The sequence below is a fragment of the Rhea americana genome, unplaced genomic scaffold (assembly GCF_003343005.1).
Source record: "Rhea americana isolate MKP2758 unplaced genomic scaffold, rheAme1 scaffold_326, whole genome shotgun sequence".
Lineage (NCBI taxonomy): Eukaryota > Metazoa > Chordata > Aves > Rheiformes > Rheidae > Rhea > Rhea americana.
This window is the reverse complement of record NW_028186453.1, coordinates 436,504-453,653: the sequence shown is the minus strand read 5'-3', so window position 1 is coordinate 453,653 and position 17,150 is coordinate 436,504. Positions and strand designations below refer to the sequence as shown.

Sequence of the window (17,150 nt, the reverse complement as noted above, 5' to 3'; positions counted from 1 at the left end):
TAATGGGAAGTAGAGTGATCAGTTCAAAAAATTCCAAGAAAATTCTTTACGGAGATCGGGGACTTGTGATAGCAGGGCCTCATGCTGAACGTTCGTTCTGTTTTTCAGGCCGACGATATCCGAGCTTTGCTGATAGATGCGATGCCTCCGGAAGCTTTGCCTACGTGCTTTAAGCCTCAGGCTACCGTCGTTAGTGCCTCCCTCATCTCGCCAGCGTCTACGCCGTCCTGCCTCTCCGCTGCCAGCAGCATAGATAACCTCACGGGGCCTCTGGCAGAACTAGCGGTAGGAGGGGCGTCGAAYGCTGGCGATGGAGCAGCAGGAACCGAAAGGAAGGAAGCAGAAGGTGCATTTGCTGCTGGATAAGTTTGCCTTGCCAGGAATATGGTAGCTTAGTGTCACAGCAGGCCTTGCTTTATCAGAAAAGCCTTTCTGACTAGCCGAAAGTAAYGGTGCAGCTTGAGCTGTTATCTACAGTGCAAAGCGTTTGACGCCTGCTCTGTTTTCGTGTGCTCTGCCTGGAGCCGCTTTGACTGTTCAGCTGTGCCTGCCGTTGGTGATTAGGTCCGAGTCCAAAGGCAGATCTGATTGAGTGCTGAGATACTCACTGTTGATTTTATACAGAAAATCTGACAAAAATTATTTTGATGAAGGAATTATGATTGTGAGGACTGGGGGATTTGGGCTGAAGCTTTAAAATCCTTTGATTAGTATTTGGAACACGTGCTCCGTRTCAGCATCTGGGTGGTTGCACAGCAAAAATCCACCCACTCTTCCATTCCTTCTCGTTGTAATCTGAGCCTGTGTTTGCTGTAGATCATTTGTGCTTTTTAATAGCTGTTTTTGAGGAGGGGACAATGAGTTTCGCCCTGAACTTTTGCACAGTAGAAGTGGATTGTTTCATATAGACACAGATGAATTGATTATACAAAGGTTCAGGGTTTGGAGTTTTGAGAGAATAAGTGGTACTGCTTGGTTTTATTTTATTTTATTGAAAAAACGTGTGTGGGGGATGTAATGACTTGTTTCTCTTATTRTAGTTGCTGGTCTTGACATGAACATTACCCAGTTCCTGAAAAGCCTTGGTCTGGAACATCTCCGGGACATCTTTGAAACAGAACAAGTAGGTAGCAAGCCTCATCCCCTGTATGCTCATTACCTGCTTTTGTGTTCTAAAGATAAACTAAACCAACAAATCTGGGTGATATTTTAATTCCCTTGTTTAAAAAGGRTGAGGAAGAAAAACCTTCACATCTGTGGAAAACCAAATATAGCCAGAGAAACTGCAAATGGATCACCAAATACTTTATGGTGACATTGTGTTCTGAAAGAAATGCGTGCAAGACTCTATGGCTGTTTGATTCAGCTGTCCAGTATTTTTCACTTTCTTAAAAAAAAAAAATCTGAAATTGCTTCTTTTAACTCCAAATCAACCTATATTCTGCTCGCATTCTTCTTTTCTTGTTTTCAAACCTTCCTTTTGCAATGCTGTTTTTGTTCCACTTTTACTTCCTTAACTCCTAACCTGTTTTTAAAATCTTCCCTTGCTGATAGATTTTGAAGAAGCAAATCGACTTCACTAATCTTTCATTTTGAAACTTTCTTTGCTCTTCTTATACGTTTGTCCTTCTTGTGAAAATAAGCTCGTCTCCCTTATGATTACCGTGTTGTCTTAAGCTTCTTTTCCAGGCAMTGCAGTCCTTTCATGTACACTTTTTTCACCTTGGCTCTAGTCTTATATTCATACTGTGTCTGTGCCTGTGCTTTATAATATCAGGTTTTGCTTTCTGTTTGTTAATGGTGCTCTGCACATGATGGATGTCTTCAGTGGCTTTTCCATAACAATCTCAGTAGGGGTGGTTTCTACTCAATATGCTGGGTGTTCAGGATAGTTATGAATTCCCTATTTGAGTTGCTTTCTCTTAGATTAATGATACTCATTCATCCATAGTGGACTCTGGTGCTATCTGCAAGGCCAGTTGTGCTAACAGTCCGGCATCATTTGAATCAAGTTGTACGGTTCCTTGTTGTTTGCTGAGCTTCCAATTCCAGTTTATTGTGTAAATTTGGAAGTAGGTTTTGTACAATTACCTCCTTCAGATGAAATACTTGTTTCTTACAGGTCAAAAAAAAAAAAACACCGTGGCGTGCAATTGCTTTACAGTAATAATACGCATTTCATCTAGACTTTGTTTCCTGCTCTTAAAAAAAAGTTCATTTGACAGTGTTTTATTACCTCTCTGCTTTCACCAATAATCTCTACAACCTTGAACTTTAAGACCTTGTCAGGTGATTGAAGAAATGTTAGCATATTACAAGCAAATGACTGCTCATATCTGTGTTCACAGTGGTATTTATTTCCAAAAATAATAGAATAGATGAGCATGATTTAACATAGTTGACTCACTGGTTTGATATAAATGCATGCAGACTTGTGGAGATATATACACAGTAATAGCACATGCCGTGAAGATACYGATGTGAAACAATTCCAAATTTATCAGTAAGCAGATGAATATTCATTTCTGAATTGAATTCTAAATCTTTGAAACCTGGAATGGTTCAGAACTATTCCCAGGAGTTGGTTGAGCTTAATTTTCTTTACATCCYCCTCCTACATAAGCAGCGATGCTTTTAACAGCCTCCTGTGAGAATCCACTCTTGCAAATTTGTCGTAGGAGAAGCAAAAGTGTGGCGCAGCTTGGGTCTGTAGCAGCCCGGTGTGGCCCTGTGATAGGGAGAAGCTTGCCAGGAGGTGGCAGCAGTTAGGAGCGCCATAAAACACGCACTGCGCGAACGTGGTTGCAGCATAGATACATTTCTTTCCGTTTTCTGAAATGATAGGTCTTTAGCCTGGGGAGTCAGGCCAGGCTGATTTTTGTGGTCTTTCACCTTTCCAGATAACCCTGGATGTGTTGGCAGACATGGGGCACGAGGAGCTGAARGAAATTGGCATTAATGCTTACGGACACCGTCACAAGTTAATAAAAGGCGTGGAGAGGCTTCTAGGAGGGCAGCAAGGTAAATAGGGCATTTTAGCTGTTAATCTAAGTGCAGTTTACAGTGAGCTCCCAACCTCCAGCCTTCTGTAAAATCTGGCTTTACCACCAAGACTTGAAAGACCCTGGGTATTTGGCAAATACGCCTGTCGGGAAGCCTCGAACAACTGCAGCTGTGTCTTGGTGGGTGCGTTTGCCTTCCTTCTTTTAAGGCCCCTGCTGCTAACGGAAGCACTTTTCTGGTTGAGATTGTGCTGCTGGCTTGTGTTGTTTATTTTGCATTTCTTAATGTACTGGGGTTACTTAACAAGAAAAATGGTGATGCTGGATAAAAATAAAGCTGAAGCTGTGTTCTCCCGGGTTTGGGGGGTTTTTGGGGGAGGGTTCATTCTATTTTGTTCTGTTTTGTTTTTACTCCTTTGATTCATTCTCCTTGCAGGCACCAATCCTTATTTGACTTTCCACTGCGTGAGTCAGGGGACCATTCTCCTTGACCTTGCTCCTGATGATAAGGAGTATCAGTCCGTCGAAGAGGAGGTATTGCAAATAGCTTTCCTGTAGCGCTCCAGGGGCAGCATTTTTAAATATTGCCTTCTYTGGCACCCATGTGGCCTTTATTATACGCTGTTTTTTACATATCAGAAGTGCCACTGAGATTTTTTTTCTCTTTTTTTAGTGCTAAAGATAATGGAGCTCTTCACTTAACCCTGCAGAGCTAGAGCACACAGCGTGCGTCAAAACTGATAAAACATGCTTTGGTTTGTGAATTGTATAGAGCTGGCGTGGAATTTAGGCCTGTAAATTCCTTTTTTTAATATCGAACAATGATGAGAAACCCTTCTGCTGTCTCCTGCCCCTTTTTTAATAAGCGAGCTGGTTGCTCGCTTAATGCTATCCCAGTTTAGCTTGCGTCGATGCTGTGTTTTAGATGTCATCTCATAAATAAAGTTTCGGCAGGTTGCCGAAGATGGGCAGACCTGTGGGAAGTCAAGGCCCTGAGTGAGGGCAGAGGGATYGAGGCCTTGCAGGTGCGCAGGCATTTTCTAAGCTCCTCTGTTCTCAGGCTGTTTCCGCACRCGAACCAGCTTGTTTTCTCTTGTCTCAGTGGCTGAGTTAATCTATAACCCAGATAAACAGCTCTTGTATAATTGAGAGTTGGCTGTAATTTTACCTCCCACGCACACATGCTCTTTTATTTAACCAAATTGCAAGCAGATATAATTTTGAGAGAAAAATCAAAACAAAAATGAGACTTTCTGAAGAGTTGTCCTTGGAAGAAACTCCATTTTCCTGTGCGTTTGCTRTTTATGTGTAGTATTGTTCCTCCAGTGCAGTGCAAAAGTGCTTGGGGTTTCTTTTACAGCCTAGATACTCAGAACTGCTGCCAATGTAGCCTGGAATATTTTTGATTAGTAAGTCTGTATGTAATCGAAGAGTTTGTAAAGAATTTTTATATGAACTTACCTGACAGAGAGGGTCACCTTTGTGCCCAAGTAAATTGRCATATTTAATGGCATTCTTACTAAATGATGTTGCTGTAGCTCTTGAAAAGACCCAACAAAGCTGTTGAAGGACCTGGGAGCTGCGAATGACATAGGAAAATTTTAYAGTGAAAGCCATCTGCCAGTCACTAATAAATGCAGAACTGTACCCATTAGAAACACGTACTTCAAAACAATCTTTGTATATGTTAATAACTTTTTAAAAGATGGATTTTCCACTCCTTTGCCCCCCCCCCCCGTTCAAAGCAGTTTTTCAGTTTGTGTGTAATTTTGATGGCCACTTCCAATATTCTCCTTTTTGCTATGTAGATTTTTATTGAAACACTGKGTAATTTAGTAGCGGTATTGCATCCATCGCGTTCTCAGCTGACGTTGTGAACAGCATTCTGTGTTGGGTGCCCTAAGAAATAAGCGTATCACTCGCTTTGCAGCTGAAGTCTCTTCTCTGACATCTTTTAGTTCATTTTCAACCAAGACTGTTTGTTGCTACCAGTGAAATAGTGAGATCTTGTGTGAATCCTTGGCCCTGCTAGCGGACTGTATGCGCTGAGCCTTCAATTTTCTTCTTTCACCTAGATGCAAAGTACAATCCGGGAGCACAGGGACGGTGGAAATGCCGGTGGCATCTTCAACAGGTACAATGTCATCAGGGTAAGTTTCAAAGCTTCCTAATCATTCCCTGCAGGAAAAGGATTTGGTRCTTTATCAGACAGCTGGTGTTTTCTGCGCGTGGAGCGAGGGAGAAAGGTCCAGTTGTGCTGTGAAGGGAGCTGGGGGACACAAAACTGAAGGCAGAGAGGCGGAAGAGCCGAACTTGGGTTTCGCAGCCTCTTGCAATCTCAGTGGTCTGTAATTTGATGCATTTGCCTTTGCAGCACTGATATTTTCTCAGTGTAGTCTTTCCTTCTTGAAGGAAATTTGCCAGGGGGAGGGGAGCATGACCTTTTATTAAAAGTTTCTACTTTTCCTGTACTACTTTGGATCTCACCATCTCCTCCTTTGCTGCTACCAGCTACAAAAATACCTACTTTTAAGCCCTGGTATATTGGAAAATGGAGTGCTTTATTTCTGAGGGAAAATGCACTTCTGAGTCACAGTGTTATCAGACCAGGGGGCTGAAGCAGTACCTTAAGATAGGTAAAATAGAGCATCTCTTATTTTCTCTCCTCCAAAATTGTTCCGTTTCATACAAATTTAACCTAGGTCAGACAGCAAGCTTTAAAAAGCTAGCCCAGATGTCCAACAGAGGTGAAAGCAGAGAGGGAAGGAGCCTTTGGACAGCTTGTAGTTCCCAAGGGTGTTACCAGCTCTGTGGGGAGCAGTGTAAAAGTTTTGCTTAAGCCCCCAAACAGGCTGCAACTTGCAGTAGTTCAGATGTCTCTGGTGTGTGCTGCCTACCTAGTGGTTGTACGGTTCAACCTTAAATGCAGAACTTCCATGATTTTTTTCATTTTCATTTTTAAACCTTTCATATGTCTCACGGTCAGCTAAGGATTTCTGCAAGCTCTGTGGAAGCTCTATTTCATTTCAATTAAATTGTCTGCTTGGCCTGTTGTACCCCTGCAGATTCAAAAGGTTGTGAACAAGAAGCTGCGGGAGAGATTCTGCCACAGGCAGAAGGAGGTTTCGGAAGAGAATCATAATCATCACAACGAGCGCATGTTGTTTCATGGTGAGGAAGTGATCTCCATGTGTGTGTTCTGGTATTTTAAAACAAACAAAAAAAGAAACCCGCAGACAATGTCGCTGTGTTCGTCATCCTGTGCTGTAATTACATTTTTATGCTAGAACCGCGGGGGCAGGGTGGTGGTGCAGGTGGTCTGTGTGGCTAGTGCAATTTAGAAAGCTGCACTAGATTAAAAGAAAGAAAGAAAGAAAAAAAATAATTATCTGCAAGCTGTATCTCAGCCATTTTCAGTAGTGCTGCTCGTGGCTGTTGAGAGATGTTACACTAACTTGAGAAAGACTGGGTATCATCTAAAAAGAGGGGAGCATTGTGCAGTAGAGACAATATTCCCCAGCACCTCAGGCAACCATCAGGGAAAAGAATCAAAGCCAACCACAAGTTTCAATAAGACATTCTCTAGATGTGTCCAGAAATTCCTGAGAGTGACAGCTGCCTGAGGGTCCTTCTGGCCTAGATCCTTCTGTGATTTTGTGTAGGAACTTGGTTTGGGGGATGTTTGTCCTGTTACCGTGCCCCATCRTAACCAGTCCTGACTGCTGGAGAAGGTGTGCATCGACAAGCTAAATTGCACTGAAATGTGAGTGGGGGAAAAGCCATTTAATGAGATCTGTGACATGAGTAAGAAATATGAGTCATACGTGGGATCTTGGTATATAACGGTAAATCCCACACATCACTGCATCCTGCYGGGTATCGCCTCCTTCCAGCTGATTGAGCACACTTTCTGGTATTTAATGGTCTATTTAAGGCAGACAAGCTTCCGTTGACATGGACTCCTGCATTACTACAGGGCTTAACAAGTTTGTGTGACAACACATGCTTTTGTCTCGTCCTGTTCTAGGCTCTCCTTTTATTAATGCCATCATTCACAAGGGGTTTGATGAAAGACATGCATACATTGGAGGAATGTTTGGAGCTGGAATTTACTTTGCCGAGAACTCCTCGAAAAGCAACCAGTATGTGTATGGGATAGGGGGAGGGACAGGCTGTCCCACGCACAAAGACAGGTCCTGTTACATCTGCCACAGGTATGTGTCATGCAAAATTCACCGTAGATATTTCTCACCGTCTTGGTCTTTTATGAGCCTGGCACAGGGTGAGTTGCAGGGAAAGACTAGTCACTTGAGCTTGGTTATGGCAGGAAAAATGCCGTTTTCACAGTTTGTCTGGGCTGAACAAAAAGGGATATAAACGCAGCAAGTCCCACGGGAAGGTCAGAAATTGCAACTAAACACTAAGCATATAGTGAGTATAAATCAACAAGAATTATGGCTCAGGAAAGAGGCTTGAAGTAGCAAGTTTGAGAATTAAGTCAGAGGCAAATGGCAATTAAAGTCCAGGTTCTCTCAGTACAAAACTGTGAGGCAAGAGAGGAGATCAAAAGGACAGTGGTGGGCTGCAGCTCAAGTAATTCTGGGGCTGGTAAACAGATCTTAATCACAGCCTTGTTTTGCATTGGACTAGATGGATGGGCTTTTTGCACTTTGACACTTGTCCTCATCCTGCTGGTTGGAACGTGAAGAGTTTTTCTCCTTAGAACAACTCCATACAAAATGAGCTAGAGCAGACTTCCACGTAAGGGATAAGCAAAGTGAGCGTTTTCCTTTCTGCACCGCAAGAGAGAGGATTTTAATGAAGGATTTAAAACAGCCTTAGAACTGGTTTCTGAAAGTATTTCTTCAAAAAGCTTAGAGAAATAAATTGTACCAAAATCATCTCAAAAGTCTGAAATCATTCTGGAAGCGTGCGATTCCCGGCAAGCTCTTTTAACGTGAGATTTTCTTGTTTTCCTTTTAGGCAAATGCTTTTCTGCAGAGTGACCCTTGGAAAATCCTTTCTGCAGTTCAGTACAATGAAAATGGCCCACGCCCCTCCGGGGCACCATTCTGTCATCGGCAGGCCAAGTGTGAACGGACTTGCGTACGCCGAATACGTTATCTACAGAGGAGAGCAGGTAGGTGGGTTAGAGAGGCCTGGGGGGTGGGGAAGGGCAGAGCTTGGCAGTGGAGGGGGCAGGCGACTGCCTGCCCCGCCTGATGCGCTGTGCTAATCGCGCATTGCTCAGGTTTTTCCATTTCAAAAAAAAAAAAAAAAAAAAAAAACACAGGGAACTGTATCAGGCTGGCAAATGCCGCTGCTTTCCACTGACTCGCAGCACGTGGAATTGCCTATGTCCTCCTGAGCAGGACTAGAGCCTTTTAAGAGATGCCTTTCCCCTGAGTAGACACTGATTCTCCCATTGCGTTTTACTGGCGTTACTGCAGTAACGAGAGCACTGGCATTTGTGAAGCTCTTGTAGCAGGTAACGCAAATTCTGGCCATTTTCCCTTTAGTTTCGAGGCAGTAGTAGCGGCCCTCTCTGCTGGAGAGCGCACTTAAATGTCGGCTGAAGTAGAACAGCCATCTTCAGGACCTGATTTTTAACCTGAATTACTCAGCCCATAGTGTTGCTCTGGAAAAGTGCTCAGTAGTCTGGATGGCTTAAAGATCGTCAAATAAATTTGGGTTCAAAGCAGCCTTGGGAGCTCYCCTAAGACAACCTCCTGTTCACGCTGAATTCAGACGAGATTCCCGAGTGCTTTGACCAGGCAGGTCTTGAAGACCTCTGAGTATGGAGCCTCTCTTGGCTCTCCTTTGCTTAATTATCCTCAGAGCAAAAATTATATTCTTTGTATCTAACGGGAACTTCCCCTGTGAAGGCATTTGCAGGTCACTTGGCAAGTCAGTGAGCATTTAGGGTCACAGACTACATTGGTGCTCTGAGATTTTTGAATAATTTAGGGGTACTAACCGATGCGGAGGATTTGCTAGCAAGGAGAGTAACTCCGATTGCGAGTTTCTTTCACACACCCGTTCTGACAGTGCCTGCGTGAAAGAAACACCTTTCTACTGAGGTTTTTAGACCAGATTCATTTTTTGAACATGTAGAAACTTCAACTGCTCTCTATTAACTGCCTCAAGCAGAGCCCCTTGTTTTCAGCACCAAGCACTGGGTAGGTTTGAAATCTGCTTTTTCTTTTGCACCCTGTGAACTTGCCTAAAGCAAGCATAAAGCAGTGTTTTTTTGTTGTTGTTTTTCTTGACTTACTTTCAGGCATACCCAGAATATCTCATTACGTACCAGATTGTGAAACCAGAAGCTCCCTCACAGACAGCAACAGCAGCAGAGCAAAAGACCTAGTAACTACAGGGCAGTGCAGAGGGATGTGACTTCAATCTTGGACTGGATGGATGTGTGTTTCAGAAAATCAGTATCCTATAAAATTCCTAAAAACCTGGAAATAAGCTGTATGTCTTTTATAAAGCATTGCTCCCTTGATGAATACTATGAGTAACTCTTGCATACTCAGTGGCTACTGTTCCTTTTGAGGAAAGTTTACAAGGGACTGCCTTTTAATAACATATCTCAGGCTCTTACTCTCTGCGGTTACCATGTGTAGAACAACAGTGCTTTGATCTAGATTTTGGGAACGTTATTGTGCAAACACAAATCTTTATCAATGCCATCTCGCACGTTAAAATTTCAGACACTACTGGTCCGGTTATTTTATTTGCAGATAAGTAGCATTATACCTTTCCATTTTCTTTTCAGCGTGCACCATTCATTTTATGTTTTCGAGAGATCCTAGTCAACTATTTATTCTCCTTTTGTATTCTGAAGTTGAGCCAGAACCTTCTTAAAGATATTTTGCACAAAGTCTAGTTGACTAAAATTGTTAACAATGCAATATGAGTTTCATCTGAGAAGGGGCTAGGTCCAGTTCTTCAGTATAGGGGTTTTTTTGCACACCTCTGAGCGAGCGATACTAAGAGCGTAACTTCAGAGCGGAAACGAACCTGCYGGTCGGCTGCTTTGTCTCTGAGTTTTCTGGGGGAAAGCCCTGGGAAGTGTTCGCAACCGTAAAACCGGCTCTCGTGCTTGGAAAAACTTATAAAGCAGGTCAATGCCCTCTGCTGGCATCTCTAAATGAGCATTTTATGAGGCTCCTGGTAGGTACCCGCAGTTTGTTCTCCGGTAACTGAGGCATGTGCTTTAGCTGGAAGGARGCTGGTGGAAAATCGGAAGACTGCATACGCAAGGGTGTATCTGGGTCCCGCTCCTCTGTAACGCGAGAGCCGGCAAACGGGCCTCAGACCGGTAAGGGAGAGCATGTTACGGTGGTTTCRTGTCACATCTTCAATGTATGACACACAGTTGAAGAGTTGTAGTGATTCACAAGAATAATAATTTTTTAAAACTCTTTTATGTTTTGATTGAAACAAACTTTTTTTTTTTTTTTAATGGTTCTGGAGTGCATCTGTTTGCAGGTGTACCAGCGAACAAAGCTAGGATTTATTCACCTTACTCCCCTTCCCTGCAAGGCCCTAAGTTTATTTTGTTGAGGAGGAGAGAATTGTTTTTAAGTAAGTGTTGCGTTGCACCGCGTCAAACAATTTCAGAAGTCGCCTGTATGGAGGATATACCAAAAGTAGAAATTGTTTTCCTTTCTGAATTGTTTTTACAACATCAAGAGAAGAGAAGAAGGTTGAAAATAAAGCTGTGTCAAGATTTCTTTTAAACTGCCAACACTACAAGATGTACTTCGCTGTTCAGCCTGTAACAACTGGAGGAAAAAGACGTTCCCTTGAGCAGACTGTACATTTTCCTAGCAACCAGCAGTGTTAAGCAGCTGATGATCCAATTTGTGCTTTCGGTTTTTGTCCCTCARAAGCAAGGAAACAACAGAGTAGTGCTGCTTGTCGTTTATAAAAATATTTGGTCCCTGCAAGTGGGATTTGTTTGGACAAAACCGACGGAAGGTCTGGACAGAACGAACCAACCTGAAGAGCTTTTCATTTTGAGCGTTAAGACGTTGATGTTGAAACAAATTATTCTCAGAGAGGAGTTTCACCAACTGTGAAATCAGTCATTTGATGCAAACTGGCTTACCTGCACATTATCTGCCTGTAATATCCCTAAAGGAAACCTTAGAAACAGCAATACTCCAACAGATCTTGAACTTTGGGTTTTGTTTTTCTCGAGCTGGCACCGAACGTAAGATTCTGTTTTGTGACCTGATTGAATATGTAGCTTCGAAGTCCAAGCCAGGCTTTAGCCTAGTTGTCCTTTTAATCAAATTTCATGGATAAAATTGGGTGCTTGTATTTTGGCTACTTGTTTAATAGTGTTAGGGTTGCAAGGATCATCACTAGGCTTTGAAATTTTGTATTCCTCGCTGAAGTTTGGGGTTGGTTTTTAATTTAGTTAATAACAGAGTTGTGTTTGGGGTGGGGGRGAGCGTGCCTCTCTCCCCTAGAGTTCCAGATAGCTGTGAAAGTGAGCGTTACTCGCCGTCCCCGTTAGACGTAGTTTTAAATGGTAAAACAGCTGGCGTGGGCGCGCAGGCCGAGCAGCGTTGCGTCTTCCGGAAAGGAAGGGCAAACCCTAAAAACGACGCTCCCACCCCGAGCCGGTGCCGGCATCTCTTGAYGCGGGTTGTTTCCACGTGCGCCGGTCCACTTGGTGGCCGGTCTGGAGCCCCCGAACTGCTGGAGGATACGGATACGGTCCGGTAGCTTTGACGTGCCAGCGTTAACGTGCCCAATGTTCAGCGCGGCCGAGAAGCCCCCGCCGGGCGTAGCGCGTGCCGCTGCTATCGTAAATCTCTCCGCGGTTGCGTCCGAGCGAGGACCTGCCCGTCGGCAGCCGGGTTGCCCGCGGACGAGCCGGGCGAGCTGCCGCGGCACAGCCGCCGCTGTAGCCGACGGAGGCAACCCGCGGCCTCCTGATGGTGGAGGACAGGACGCCTGAACGCGGGTCGCCCAAGCGGGCTGAACCCGCTGGGAAAAGGGGACGGTTGTCTTGCAAGGCCTGGTGGCTTCTCCTCAGTGGCAGCACGTGAGACCTCCGTGCAGTTCGCAGCAGGGCCTCAACAGGCAAAACCGGAGGGAAACTTCACCGCGTAGCGAAGGGCGCGGGAGGGTCCGGCTCTCCGCAGCCAAAACTTGTTTCGGGGAGACAGATGGATGAGGTACCCGGTGGAGAGCGACGTTGCGGTCTGAGGCCGTCAGCAAAGCTTCCGTTAGCATTAAAAACAGGAAGGGTCCAGCACCTCAGCGAGGCGCGTCTCGCCGTCTCATCTTTGTTSTTATCTGCCGATCTGCTTTGATCCCAGCTCTGTGGAGACTGTTACGAGCATCCCRTGCTGGTGCCAGCGCTTTGCAGCCACCGTTGCGCTGAAGTCCCAGGAACGAGCGTTGGGTTTTCCTAACCTCTCCCCCTTCCCAGCATTCGCACGTGATGCAGAAATGGCCCACGGTGTCTAAAGCTGCACCTTCCTCAGGCCGAGAAACCTGCCTGTCCTGCTCTTGGTGGCAGCAAGAGGTGGAGGAGTTGAGGGATGCTGGTGCATCACACCGGCGGGCACGCGGGGCCCCGGATTCCCRGGAATCTGAGCGCCCGGCGGGCGCAAAACCCGACCCCTTGTGATAGATCTGTCTCTGTGTTACTGAACCCGTTGGTGGCAAGTTGTAGTGGTGGTGCCGTTAATTACTGACGTAGTTTGCTTAGGCTCTCTGTATTCCGAGGTTAACGTTGACAGTGTCTCTTCCTAACACCTGCAGAACTCGCTTCAGCTTGGGAAATCGCAGCGGGGACTTTGCTGTGCCCCTGTCGCGTGAGCTTGTGCGCCTCCGTTTCTCATTGCTCTCTCTGCCAGCCCAAGGGCAACGTACCGGGGTTGGAGGGCTTAGATTTTTTTTTCCTCTCCTTTTTTTTTTGGGGGGGGGGATGTAACTTGTCTTCATAACTCAGCCTGTGCGTTTCCTCTCTTGGTTGCCCCTTACCTGGAGCTGGGGTTATCATTTATTTATTTCCTCCTCTGCCCCCTCCCTAAAAGATGATGGGCAGGTTCTCAACCTCCCTACACGACGGGCTTTAGGTGACATCTCTGTAACAGCTGGATTTGATCTCTCAATGTGCTTGGCTAAATGTCTGATCTGCAATACTTGTAATAGTTTAAAATTCAATAAATACATTTTTAACAGTTACTCTGTGAAAGCTGAGAGTTTGCATAAACCGTTCCTCTCGGAAAGGGATTTCCGTTCCMCCCTCTTGGCCTTAGGACAAACCTGCTCCAGCCACAACTGTTAAACTTTTATTTTCTCCAAACAGTTTGGGTTTTTTCTTCCCCCCTCCTCCCCCCCCAACAATAAATAAGAAGTTGATTTCTAAAAAAAGAAAAAAAAAACATAATAAAACCATTCGTATGTACAGCAGCCACACAAACCGGCCTCTTTTGGGATATTGGGGGGGTGGGGGGGGGTGGAGGGGAGCCCCAGAGGATGCTCAGGCAGCTGCCTCTGGCGCCGTGGGGGAAGAGCAGTGCGTGATGGAAATCGCTCGCTCCCTTTCCAAGCCCTGTTAAAAGCCAAAGGAGGCGGGAGTGGGAAAGAGAAGGGTCGGGGGAGATTTTTTTTTTTTTTCTCCTCTTTTTACTTTTAAAAAAACAAGTAGGGACGGACAGAGTTTTTTATACCAGGCACTTGGGGAAAGCCAGTGTTTTTTTCCCCCCCCCCGAAACCAGAGCCTGGGCACTGTCCCAGTTTGTGGCTTTCCCAACTTCCCTGCTCAACTTTTCCATAAAATAAAGTTAAAACAACAACAACAACAAAAAAAAAACCCACCAACAACAACGACAAAAAAATGAGGTAAGAAATTTCTCTACGAAAAAGACCCCCGTGGGGTCCCGGGTGAACGGCAGTGTCCAACACTATTGCTTAACATCACGGGGCTCTGCGCCCGCCTGCCCTCTCCGYGCTCGGCCCCACGCGCCCGGCCGGCCTCGGCCCCTGAGCTAACAGCTGGGCGACGTGGTGATGGGGCTGTGCAGGTACGGGAGGCTGCTGGGGGCGGCGTGGACCCCCACAGACACCGGGAAGCTGAAGACAAACTGGGAGGTGGGGGTGGAGGTGGCCTTGCCCCGTTCCCGCAGTGTCCCCGAGGGGCTGGCGGCCTCCACCGCGCAGGAGGTAGCCAAGACCTGTGACTCGAACTGCAGCAGCTGCCCCATGAAGCTGAAGTTGGGGGAGATGATGCTCCGGCGCTGCTTGACAAACTCAAAGGCCTCCTCCAGCTTCACGCGCTTCTTCATCATCAGGTAAGCCAGGCAGATGGTGGCTGAACGGGAGATGCCAGCCTGGCAGTGGACCAGGACCCGGCCACAGCACTCCTTCACCGAATCTGGAGGGCAACAGGGGACAAGACGTGAGCCCCACAGCACCCTTGCAACAAAACACAGCCCCTGGCCCAAACTGGAGGCGATGGCCGACCACCCACCAATGCAACGAGTGATGTGGACTCTGCTGAGCGCCCCCCTCCTCGTCCCCTCAGAGCACCAGATCTTCAGGCAGGACCCTCTCCCCCCGGTGGAGAAGAAATGCACGGATGCAGCCTCTCCCGAGCTCGCACTCACCAATGTACTCGATTGCCTCCATGAACCAGGAGCTGATGTCRGCCTTGTGGTTATCCTCCACAGGGATGCACTTGTACTGGAAGTGCCCCTCAAAGTGATTGGGGCAGTCTGAGGAGACGTTCAGCAGGGCCGTGATGCCCAGYGCATCCAGCATGTCCCGCCGGGCGGCATGGTAGGCACTGCCAAGGTAGAGGAAAGGAAGGATTTCCACTGGTCCACCCTGGGAAGAGAAGAGCTGAGGTGAGCACAGGACGTGTGAAACCAGATTGCTCTGGAGGCCCYAAACAGCGCAGGAGCCTCACCCCCAGTCCAGGGTCCCCAAAAAGACCCGGTTCCCAGAGAGCGAGCACAGGCCCCTTTTCTGAGCTGTTAGGGCCATTCCAGGTGCCTCCTCTTTGAGCCTCAGAGGGGGGTAGTGCTCTTGGGTCTGATCCAACGCGCACCTCRGCCCCAGCCCAGCACCATGTTCAGGAGCGGGTGGGAGCGATGAGTGGGGTTTGGGCTCATCGCTCCCTGGGGAGATGCTCCCCCACACGGGGAGGGGGGGGGGATTCTGGAGCAGTCAAAGCCGCTGCRCCCGGGGCTTGGGGACCTACCTGGTCATGCAGCGGGGTCCCGCAGGAACTGCAGCCCAGATCCAGGGGTTCGGCGCTGGTGGGGGGTGACCCGCTGCTCAGCGACTTGCTTTTGGCGCAGAATTCAGGGTACTCGGAGGAGAACCGCTCGTAGCCCCCTGCAAGGAGAGGGGCCCAGAGCATCAGCCGGGGGCTGCGTTCACGRCACCGCAGGAGCGGCGCGGCCCGAACTGGCGCGTCTCAGCGCGCACTTCGCCACTAGATGATGCTACAGCGATGGAGAGCGGCCTCTTGCCCTGGGGTGAAGGACCAGGCTCCTGGCCGGCCCCAAGGACTACAGCCCTGCAGGGCTCTTGGTTGCCTCCAGCCTCTGCACCAGGGTTTAGCCTGGTGCAAGCAACCAAACCGACACCAAGGTAGGTTTCCCAAGGTGGCACTGAAGCCTCTGGGCTGACGGAGACGGGATTTGTTGCCGGTGTCCCCCCTACTTCAACAGGGAAAGCTGCTCGCAGGCCCTGAGCGGTTCACTACCCAAACTGCCCAGCCGCCCCTTCGCGCTGCACAACGCGGGCAGCTCTCCTGCTTTCCCAGCTCGACCACCGCAGCGCGACCCAGCGGCAGCCAGGTACGGCGAAGCCAGCCCCTCAGCGAAGCAGCACTCCGGATCAAGGAGGCAGCCRCTGCCTCCCAAGGACGCGGGCGCGAGTCGAGTGGGGACGCAAACACCCCGGGGAAAGAGCAGAGGCGACCTCGGACCTCCGACGGAGCCGCTCCCCGGCGGCCTCTGGGGACGGGGAAAGCGCGAGGCCGGCTGCAGTCACCTCTGGGGAGGCTTCCTGCTCTCATTCGAATCAAATCAGCTACCCCGATGTCCTTGCGGAGTCTGACCTTGAGCATGAAAGCTAACGCAAAGCAGGTATTTCCCACCACCACGGCTGGGGCGATCGAGCCAGGCTGAGCCCTGCCTCCCGGGACAGCTGCCGAAGACTCGCCCGACTGCGAGCCCTGCAGCTTTGGGCTTTTCAGAGCAGACACACCGATTCCTTGGGCAGCCTCAGCTCGGAGACCGCCCGGAGCGGGGCTGGATGCTCCAAAGAGCAGCAGAAGCGAGAATCGGTTCTCAGCCAGATTCAAGCGTATCCAGGAGAGCAGCCCRGGAAGCCCCGGGCAGCTCGAGATGGAGACTGCGGCATTTCCAGGGCTCGCCATCCCCTTGCAGTCCTGCCAGCCACGTTCGGAGGAGCCCCCAAAACCAAATGTCCCCGTTAGACATTTTCTCCAGGAGGCCCAATCTTAAAATCCTTGGATCCACCAGATCCCACCCCAAGCGCCACCGCACCACCCGTGACAGGGTGAAGCTGCCCGGGGGCCCGCAGGGACCTTTCCCCCTACGGAAGGGCTAACTGACACTTTCAACAAGTCAAACGTGTTTCTTCTCTGCATTTCTCACCAGCTCTCCTAACTCTTGCTCAGCAAAGTTACCCTCACGTCCGCCTCCTGCGTCCCTCCTTCCGCCAGCGCCTGGGAATCGAGCACGCTCCGGCTGCCTTCGCAGAAGGGCCCCCAGGTGCGGACTCACACTGTGCGACTCCTTTTCGGCTGCTCCCTGCCCCCTTCTCTGCCTCCAAGCCGCCCAAGGGCACAGGCGAACGCCGGCCAGCRCGGGTGCCCGTCACCGAAGGGCCCCTTGCAGGGCTGTCGCGTGGGGAACCAGGTGGCTTTACGGTCTGCACGTGGCAGCCGCGGGCCTGCGCCATGATCCGAAGCCAAGCAGCCCGAGCTTGGCCAGCCAGAGCTGGGTTAGCAGAGCTCTCGTGAAACCAGGAGTGTCGAATCGTTTCGGTAGCTCAAGGGGTAAGAGCCTGAGAGGTCCCTGCTGCTGCGACTGGGCCTCCAAGACCCCCTGCCTCCAAACAGCCAAGATGCGTTCCACA

The 17,150-nt window shown here is 48.5% G+C and overlaps 2 protein-coding genes across 7 annotated transcripts in view; one reads left to right on the top strand and one right to left on the bottom strand.

Moving 5' to 3' along the window:
* TNKS (tankyrase) overlaps positions 1–13,217 on the top strand; it is a 121,853-nt gene extending 108,636 nt beyond the window's left edge. The window contains exons 19-27 of the mRNA XM_085310818.1: positions 109–346; positions 1,041–1,123; positions 2,901–3,021; positions 3,439–3,536; positions 5,078–5,152; positions 6,068–6,173; positions 7,030–7,216; positions 7,986–8,142; positions 9,283–13,217. Of these exons, the coding sequence (XP_085166944.1) occupies positions 109–346; positions 1,041–1,123; positions 2,901–3,021; positions 3,439–3,536; positions 5,078–5,152; positions 6,068–6,173; positions 7,030–7,216; positions 7,986–8,142; positions 9,283–9,369 (1,152 nt within the window). The 3' untranslated portion in view covers positions 9,370–13,217. The remainder of the gene's footprint in view (positions 1–108; positions 347–1,040; positions 1,124–2,900; positions 3,022–3,438; positions 3,537–5,077; positions 5,153–6,067; positions 6,174–7,029; positions 7,217–7,985; positions 8,143–9,282) is intronic.
* DUSP4 (dual specificity phosphatase 4) overlaps positions 9,704–17,150 on the bottom strand; it is a 104,885-nt gene continuing 97,438 nt past the window's right edge. For 5 of the 6 annotated variants that reach the window (XM_085310806.1, XM_085310803.1, XM_085310802.1 and 2 more), the window contains 3 exons: positions 15,238–15,374; positions 14,642–14,861; positions 9,704–14,409 (listed from right to left, as the gene is read on the bottom strand). In XM_085310806.1, the coding sequence (XP_085166932.1) occupies positions 14,024–14,409; positions 14,642–14,861; positions 15,238–15,374 (743 nt within the window). In that variant the 3' untranslated portion in view covers positions 9,704–14,023. Of the gene's footprint in view, positions 14,410–14,641; positions 14,862–15,237; positions 15,375–16,037; positions 16,647–17,150 lie in introns of those variants that run through there. The other variant, XM_085310801.1, reaches the window with a different exon arrangement.